The sequence below is a fragment of the Corylus avellana genome, chromosome ca7, assembly GCF_901000735.1.
Source record: "Corylus avellana chromosome ca7, CavTom2PMs-1.0".
NCBI lineage: Eukaryota > Viridiplantae > Streptophyta > Magnoliopsida > Fagales > Betulaceae > Corylus > Corylus avellana.
In genome coordinates this window covers 29,501,428-29,511,472 of record NC_081547.1, presented here as the reverse complement: position 1 = coordinate 29,511,472, position 10,045 = coordinate 29,501,428, and the positions used below count along the sequence as shown (strand labels likewise).

The 10,045-nt window shown below is 35.6% G+C and overlaps 1 protein-coding gene across 1 annotated transcript; it reads left to right on the top strand.

The window, feature by feature from the left end:
- The first annotated feature begins 4,738 nt into the window (after positions 1-4,738).
- Positions 4,739-7,409, top strand: LOC132186792 (laccase-12-like). Its single transcript, XM_059600854.1, has 6 exons — positions 4,739-4,898; positions 4,982-5,133; positions 5,297-5,541; positions 5,690-5,818; positions 5,908-6,870; positions 6,975-7,409. Exons 1-6 carry the CDS (start codon positions 4,773-4,775, stop codon positions 7,103-7,105), a joined length of 1,746 nt encoding a protein of 581 aa, XP_059456837.1. The 5' UTR covers positions 4,739-4,772; the 3' UTR covers positions 7,106-7,409.
- The last annotated feature ends 2,636 nt before the right edge of the window (positions 7,410-10,045 follow it).

Sequence of the window (10,045 nt, the reverse complement as noted above, 5' to 3'; positions counted from 1 at the left end):
TTTTTTTATATTTGACCAATATTCTCTTATAAATTTAATATGTTAACCATTGAATTTTTGGAGTCCATCATTAACATGTGGGGTTTACATAAGCCCATAAATTTAATGGTTGATTTGTAAAATGAAAATGACTAAATATAAAGAAGATATTAACTCCTAACATTTCTCTAAAATCTATCCTACGAGGTAGCTTGGGAATCCTGACCCTTACTAAAGACAATGAGATGAGATTTTGGGCCTTTTTTGTGTGTGTCTGGGGGGGGGTGCTGATATGACGGTCTAGAACAAAGATTTGGGGGCGGGGGTGTTGATATGACGGTCTAAAAACAAAGATTTTAAGATGTGCAAGTTCGCACCCACCCATAACAACCAATGAAAGTAAAACCCAAGAAAAGAATAAGCAAAGAAGCCAAGGAAACAAAAACAATATAGAAAAAGAAGGTATTGCTCAAAGACAAGGCACCGGACGATCTTGTGAATGACTTCTGCTCTTGGGTCAATTTATTTTTCTTCTCAAGGTTTTGAAAAGTCAGTAACAAACTCACCCACTTTGTTAATTGTTCTTTCAGTCTTGTTCACCTATCTAATCCTAACCATCTCTTTCTCTCTCTCTCTCTGTGAGTGGCATCCTGCTAAGAGATAAATTAACCGTTAAGTTGCAGCCAAAACTTCTTGCATTATTGGCATGTCTGCTATGACTCAGTTGTAGCTATCACAATTTGGATGATAATATCATCTTCCTTGTGCTTTAAGATATTTTGGGACAATTTCTTGAATTACATACATTGTGGTATTCAAGTAATCTGCATTGACTTGGCAAAATAGCATTTCCATGTCATGGTAAATACAAATAGCCATGGCCCCTGTGCCTAAACATGTCAACTTTTCTAAATTTTGTTTTTTTTTTTTTTTTTTGTATCGTGGGAACGAACTTATATATATATATATATATATATATATATATATATAGTATCTCACTTATATGAATACATAAATTCATAGATAAATATATATAGTATCTCTGGATATGTATATTTGTGTATATATGTTTATGTTTATGTAAAATAAATATAGATAAGTCTTAAATTTGATTTCATACTAAATCGTGAGTTACTATTGCTTACAAAAGTTATATGTCTTAAAATAAACTAAAAATAATCTATAGGTTTTTTTAAAAAAAAGGTGCATTTAGAGTGGACTTTTTCCTCTAAAGAGATCATTCGGAGCTCTCAAAATTAAACACCAGAGTCAAGCCAAAATAATGTTGCAAACCGAAAGTTACAAATTAAATTGGGGCATTTTCATTTTTTTCCAGAAGGACAAAATTAAAATAAAATTTTAGAAGGGGGCAAAAATATCATTTTGTAAGGATAAATTTATAAAAAAAAACCACATTTTAATAACATTTTCAAAATGTTTGGAGGGACATTCACATGCTTCCGCTCCTGAGTCCGAGTGTAATGATTGCATCTTATCCCTTCCTTTTTTTTTTGGGGGGGGTACAGGAGCAATAATTTTGCCAAATATTAATTTTTAGAAATGATAATTCCATTATTTTTTTTTTGGGGGGGGTACAGGAGCAATAATTTTGCCAAATATTAATTTTTAGAAATGATAATTCCATTAAAAATGGTAAGCTATCTCTATTATACACTTGCAGGCAGTATCTTTCTGGTTTAGAATGTTTTTGGTTGAAGTGGTTTCCATCAATCGTGAACAAAACCCAATTCGATCATGAGTACCTTTCAGCTATTTGGTCTCCATCGATCCTAGACAAAACTCTCAGTTTCTGTGTGCCTTTTCCATTTTCTCTCTTTTGAATAAAGTAGAGGAGCACCCGACTAAGGACCCTACCGAGAGGAGGTCCTTTGACATGTTACGAGCGCTTAGGAAAAAAACAAAACAATTGAAATAAATATTCTAATTAAAATACTAAGCTATATAAAATCGTATCTACGATCAACTATATCACAAGAAATATCAAATTGATTAGTCATATTATCTATCGAAAATAATATATTAACGAAATTTGATTCAATATTATTATTTTTTTATTTCATATTTAATATAAAAATATTATTATTTTTTTTTATTAAAGGGCCCATTTTTAACTTTTTGCCTCAAATCTCAATGTTTATTGAACCGCCTCACCCCTAACGTGGCATAACATGGCTAAAAAGCAAAAATTAAGTATAAAATTTTAATTATTTAGTTACTGATGTGTTAATTAAGTATCATGTAAACTACTACGTACATAACCGTTCTCAAAACACTTGTAATCTTTAAAAGAAAGGGCTTTTACTTAGCACCTAAAAAAAAAATTCAAACAACATCAACAAGCATTTTTGTCGAGGCTTATTTAGTTTGACCTTAATAAATATGGGCCACTTATAAAAAATAAAATAAAAATAAACATGGGTCTTGTTTGGTTTATCAAACATGCAAACGTGCATAACAAAAACTCATATATACTATTTAAAATTAAAAAAGCAAAAAAATGTCTAAATATAGGTCATCGATGTGTGTATTGTTTAGTGACAGGCTACCTAATTGAAATGTGTTTATCAATTAATGTAAGTATCGCTAAATGATCCAATTGCGGTTGGACCCAATCTTATGTATTAATAAATATGGGCACCTAATAATTACAAGAAGTCTTCTACAATCATTTTTCCTTTCAAAGGAGACTTTAATGTAGTCGGTGGATGCTTATGGTCCACCTTTAAACTAACCAAGTAGACTTAATAATCCTCCGTCGTTGCGCATTTACAAGCATGGAAGGGGCAGAGAGAAAAACGTGTTCATCTTATCTCCCTACTAAGAATCATTAATCAGATCTAGAACCCCCCCCCCAAAAAAAGAATTATTAGTTATATATATATATAAAAGGATATCTGAAATTATGGAGGATATTTGAGTTCGATGCAGGTTGCGCCGGGCTTATTAAATGGGTCAAACAAGTTATGTCGGATCACTGATGGATTGTGTTCGGATTTACTCTTATGATCAAGTTGGTAGGCCAAATGAGTCGACCTGATCAACCCGACCCACCAACCCATTTTGTTAGCCCTTACTATGTTGGAGAGCAAGAACAACGGTCAATAACAACTATTGTCAAATAATTGTCTTCTAAAATAGTGTGGTCCATCTTGATCAGCTCCAAGTCTAATTATTTGACCGCAAGCAATGCAGCTAAAGTTTCACCGTTATTAGGGTCATAAGAAGCGGATAAACGCTTCTGCAAAGTAGGATGGAGCCTTGAGAATCTAAACCCATTAATGTAGCTATATAGCTTTTTCTTTTTTCTTTTGAAAAAACTTGTTGCATTATTATTGATAAGAGATCAGAAGGTGGGCTATATAGCTATATAGTAGAAAAAAGAGTATTTGATTGCAACATCAAAATTCACCATAAATAACACGCAAGGGTAGGGGGCCAAGGAGTGAAAGAGGCATTGATGCATATATAGGGGACCAAGGAGTGAAAGAGGCATTGATGCATATATAGGGGACCAAGGAGTGAAAGAGGCATGGCTTTGTAGTTTAAATGTAAAATGTATTCAGTTTAGAGAATCAAAAGAACACGCTTTTAGGCTTTTGATTAGCCATCTGATCTTATATATAACTCTAAATTACATAAGCCATCAATCGAGCTAAGGTATTTCATATTTGGGTTAATTTCTAGTACTAGTTTTTTTTTTTTTAATGATAATTTCTACTAGTTTAATACTTGGTAGAAGAAGCATCTAATTAATTACCAAGAGATCCGAGGTCTGATTTAAGTAATGATTATTCGGCTAAGCCCGTCAAAGAAGTAAGTAATGAACGAATGAGATTGTCTCAATATATTCGTAGGCTCCACACGATGCGTGGGGGTGAATTCTAAAAAGGACACTGACCCCATCAATCATCATCATACATTTCTTAGTATGAAGAACTTTTCCCGTAAAGCGTGGATTTTTGGGCACTGCACTTTTCGTTTGTCACTGCTTTTTTTTCTTTCTTTTAACTCATGCTCCACTATTATCAGGGAAAGGTACGTAACATGGACTAATAATGCAAAAGTTTTACACTATCCTATCCCTTTCTAAAATCCTTTAGCACATGTCAAATTCATGAAACCACAGAAATAATTTTAAACATAAAATTTTTTGTATATGTGCTTTTTTACATATGAGAAATATATAATTATTTAATTAATATATGTTTTTTACATGCTTAAAAGACACGTGACAATTTTATAAACTTAAATAAAAAAAAATACCAAATAATTTTTACGTTTATATCATTTCATAACACTTTTTCGAGTAAAAACAAAAAAACACTACATAACACAGCAACAAATTAACATATAGGTTTTTTTTCAAGCTTGTCTGTCTTCTTGTCATTGGGTAATGCTAAGATTAAAAAAAAAAAAATCACCTTTTTCATATTTACACATCAAAGTACATGGAAAATAGTATACACAATCGTATGATAATGATGCTTTATTGAAATTCAACCCCTAAAGAAAGAAGGCTTGTCAAGCAAGCGTTCAATAATGAAATTATGCACTTAATTTGATAGGCCAGTGGGTGCAACAACTACCATAGGTTGAACTAAGTTTGCCCGGGAATTTGGACCAGTTTGCCGAATTAAAACCTAATCTGCCAACCTCAAACAACTCTCTCTCTCCTCTTCTCTCCTATAAAAGAGCCCCCTTCTGCCTGCATGTCTCTCACTCCTCACTAGCTTGCATTCCCAACTTAACCATCATACAAAGGCTTAGTAGAGATGGAGGCCCTCAAGAGCTTTTTTGCAACTTCTCGCTGCTCTCTCATTTTCTTTGGTCTTTTACTTCTCTTCGCTTCAGCGATGTCCTCTTCACAAGCTGCCAAAACTCACCAGCATGAATTTGTCGTATGTTCTCTCTCTCTCTCTCTCTCTCTTAATATTTCTTCCTCTAATTATTATGACTAAATCCCGACTGTTTGGCATGACAGATTCAAACAACACCAGTGAAGAGGCTGTGCAAAACCCACAACATCATCACGGTGAATGGCCAATATCCGGGTCCAACCTTGGAAGTCAACAACGGTGACACTTTGATTGTCAAAGTCACAAACAAAGCTCGCTACAATGCCACCATTCACTGGTAATTACATGCATGATCGAGCTTCTGAACATCAGCATACATATTTGTCCTTTACTAAGCTAGCTAACTCTATATATATATGCATGGGACACGCATGCATGCATGTTCATATTTACATGACTATATATAATATACATACATGATACATACGTATATATTTCAGGCATGGCATTCGGCAAATGAGAACAGGATGGGCAGACGGTCCAGAATTTGTGACACAGTGCCCGATTAGGCCAGGAGGGAGTTACACATATCGTTTCACAATTCAAGGGCAAGAAGGAACATTGTGGTGGCATGCTCATAGCTCATGGCTTAGAGCCACCGTTTATGGAGCCCTCATTATTCGTCCCAAAGAAGGAGATTCCTATCCATTCACTAAGCCAAAGCGTGAAACACCCCTTCTTCTTGGTAATTCTCACTTATTAATTAATTTAATTCACAAATTAATACCTCTTAATTTAGATTTTCTTTTTCTTTTTCTTTTTTAACATTTTGATTGCATTGATGATTAAATGATCAGTAACTGACAATGAATAATTGCGATGAATATTATTAGGTGAATGGTGGAATGCAAACCCCATGGATGTTGTGAGGGAGGCGACTCGCACAGGAGCATCTCCAAACGTGTCAGATGCATACACCATTAACGGTCAACCTGGCGATCTTTACAACTGCTCCAGCAAAGGTTTGCTTCTAGAAATTAATCTAAACGTGTCAGATGCTTGATATGCTTCAATATTATCGATTTCAATTTCAAAGATGATGCCTATGCAGACACCGTCATAGTTCCAATAGACTCCGGCGAGACAAACCTCCTCCGAGTCATCAACTCCGCCCTGAACCAAGAGCTGTTCTTCACGGTTGCCAACCACAAGCTCACAGTTGTTGGCGCTGATGCCTCCTACACCAAACCCTTCACCACCACAGTCATCATGCTAGGCCCTGGCCAGACCACCGACGTTTTGATCAGTGGTGACCAGCCTCCAGCTCGATACTACGCGGCAGCACGCGCCTACGCGAGCGCCCCAGGCGCACCATTCGACAACACCACCACCACAGCCATTCTTGAATACAAGTCAGCTCCTTGCGCTGCCAAAAACTGTGCATCAAGCAAACCCGTTATGCCCTCTCTACCGGCCTTCAATGACACACCTACTGTCACCGCCTTCAGTAAAAGCTTCAGAAGTCCCAGGAAAGTGGAAGTCCCGACTGTGATCGATGAAAACCTCTTCTTCACAGTCGGTCTAGGACTCAACAAATGCCCAAAACATTTTAATAAAGCCAGGCGGTGCCAGGGCCCCAATGGAACGCGCTTCACTGCCAGCATGAACAACGAGTCTTTTGTGCTCCCATCCAACATCTCCATACTGCAGGCTTATGAGCAAGGCATTCCTGGAGTTTTCACCACCGATTTTCCAGCAAACCCACCCCGAAAATTTGATTACACCGGCAATGTCAGCCGCTCACTGTGGCAACCTGTTCCGGGGACTAAGGGGTACAAGTTGAAGTATGGGTCAAGGGTGCAGGTGGTTTTACAAGGCACAAATATCTTCACCCCTGAGAACCACCCAATTCATCTTCACGGATACGATTTCTACATCATTGCAGAGGGTTTTGGAAATTTCAATCCCAAGACTGATACAGCAAAATTTAACCTTGTTGATCCACCTCTGAGGAACACAGCGGCAGTACCTGTGAATGGATGGGCAGTCATCAGATTTGTCGCCGACAATCCAGGTAAGAGTTACTCAGAAGTTCACATGGATTACAATTTCCATTATATTTTCAGTTGTTTCACATAAAAAAAAAAAAATTCAACCATCTCTGTTTGACTTATATAGGTGCCTGGCTAATGCACTGTCACTTGGATGTTCATATCGGCTGGGGTTTGGCCATGGTGTTCTTGGTAGATAATGGAGTAGGAGAATTGCAGTCGATCGAGCCTCCTCCAGTGGATTTGCCACTTTGTTAAGATCATCAATAGAATAATTACCATTAAATTCATAAGCCCGTAACAAGGTGTTTTTTTTTTTCTTCCTGCTATTAGTACACGATTCCTCTGTTGTATTCCCTGCATTTGGGGACCTAGTGCTTGCTCTGTTTCATTGTTCTTTTTGATAGATAAAGCGGGTTTATAGGAGATGGTGAAGTGGTTGCAACACTGAAGTACGTACCATCTAATCAGCTGTAGACCCGAGGCATGTTTCTTGGTTTGAGATGTATTTTTTATTGTTTTTATAAAGATAATGTTGAAGACAGATTTGAAACTTAGAATATTTTTATGGTGTACGAGTCTCATTATAATTCAATCAGTATAAAGATCCTTCCATTTTTTTTCTTCAACAGTATCAATATAGATAGACCTGCAAAATCAAGAACATTCTAATGCCGAAAGCAACATAATCACAAAATGCTAGATAATGAAGGTATTCCGTCCGTAATATTATTTAAATGGTTAAATTCAGTATTTTTTTTTATCGACTTTAGAGATAAATCCTGAGTTAATGAACTCTATCATCTACCATATTTCAATTACATACTTCACTGTCGGTCCAACCAACAACCTCAGCTCATAAACAAACGAAAAAACCTCCACTGAACCAAGCTACAGGGGAACAGGGTGAGAACCAAATTCTGTGATTCTTCAGCACCTGAAGCAAGAAAACAACGAGAATGAATGAGATGAAAAATCCAAGAATGAGTTTCTTTACGAGTCCAAATCCAGAAATTAAGCTAAAAGGAAGGATAGAATCCATGTTGGCCAGGAAAGAAGTGAATATGAAAAACCTTTTCTTTTGGAGGGGGACAGAGGAAGAATTGGGAAAGCTTCCAAAAACGACGGCAACTTAGCAATTTGGTTAATACATGCTAATGCTTTGTCGCTTTATTCATTCACTAAAAAATAATCATGCATAGTGGGTCTTCACTGCAACAGACTGTATAGGTGAAACGGGGAAAAAGATAAAAGACAGAAGGAAGCAAACTACAAGAAAGTTAAGAAACACAAGTGAAACTAGTTTAAATTTAATTTATTTATTTTTTTTTTTTTTTTTGAGAAAATGAATTTTACTCCAAAGTTTCAGGAGTTTTTCAATTTGAACTACAAAATTTATAAGTTGGTAATATACCCTCTGAAATTTCAAAATTTTTAATTCAAACGCTCCGTTAATATTTTCCATTTAAATGGATGGAGTTCGTTCCATGGGCTTCTCAAGTGACATATTAACCCATTTTCTTCCTTTAAGCCCATTTTGCCCTTTTATTATTAAAAAAACCTCTCTTCTCTCTCCACCGTCGGCCTAACAAAGCTTTCTCTCTCTCAAAATGAAAAAATTTGAAAATTATCTCTCTCGCAAAGCTCTGTCTCAAAGCGCTCTCTCTCTCAAAGCTCCCTTTCTCCCTCTCAGAAGTCTCTCTCTCTCCATCGCTGCTCTCTCTCATGGCTGAGCCCTCTCTCTCTCATTACTCTACCTGTTTAGATTGCCCAATCACCCATTTGAACAAAGAAAACCTAAACAAACTCTAATATGAAACTACCCATTCCAACAAGTAAAAGATAAACAAACTCTTGTGTGGAATTTTTCTCTCAACTACCCTGTTTTTAGGTGAGTACCCATCTATACGAGGATGGACCTCACTTGCGAGAAAAGTGGAAGATTTTAAATTTAAAAAAATAACGTAAAATATAAACTAAAAAAGAAATACTCTGATCGAGTATTTTTAGAGCTTTTGAACCAAAAATAATATATATATATATATATATAATAAAATAAAAAATTGACAAATATCTTCGCATAAGACAGACACTTAAACCTAAACATATTAAAGATCTTTCTGGATCTGAGTCCATCTAATTACTTATGCACTCTCCTCATCAAGTTATATATATAACTAAAAAGAAAAAGGAAAAAAAATAGAAATGTACAAAAAGTCAGCATATATAAGAACATTATGAAATTAATTTCAAGTAATTTCTTTGATTAATTCCCTAACTAGGTGCCCATCAATTGACGACAGCAAACGATATGTGGGTTTTGCCGCATAGCGAGAGACTAGAGAGGGAGAAAGGGAGCTTTGAGAGAGAGAGAGAGCGCTCTGAGACAGAGAGGGGGCTTTGAGAGAGAGAGAGAATTTGATTCGTCCGATTTGGCAAATGGCAGACAAACCATTTAGAAAAGGGCAAAATGGGCTTAAACGAAGAAAAGGGCAAAATAGGTCTTGGAGTCTGTAATTGAGGGTAAAATTGGAAGAAAATTGGTTAATATGTCACGTGAGAACTACATGGGGCGAGTTCCATCCATTTAGACTGAAAAATTTAACGGAAGGTTTAAATTGAAAATTTTTGAAATTTCAGGGGGTACATTGACAATTTTTAAACTTTAAGGTTCAAATTAAAAAATTCCTAAAACTTTAGGCGGTAAAATACATTTTCCTATAAATTTAATAAATAATTATTAGATTTGCGGACTCATGTGTACCCCACACAAATTCAATGATGGATTCATCCATTATTATGGAGATGGTTAAAAGATGTTTGAAAAAGATTGAAATCTATCATTTCTAACTTTCTATAAATATCGTAAATAAGAATTAGTCAGAGTTGAGTTTCTTATTTGTTTTCCTTTAAAACCTAGAGAATATCTAGCTTTTCAAGAAGATTTCTTAAATTCTTTGGTAGAATCAAAATCTAGAAATACCTGTCCACTACTTAATGTTGTTATTCGCTGCAACCCACTAAGTCACGCTGCATCATACATGAATAGTAAAACATAGAAATCTCTAGATTATTTAGTTTATCTATTAGAAGTTCTGAATTTGCTTCTATCACCTTTCTCTTACTTTGTGAGAGTATTGCTCAAACAATCTTTTAATAGTTGAGGTTCAATACAAAAATATTTAACTTATATGAGGG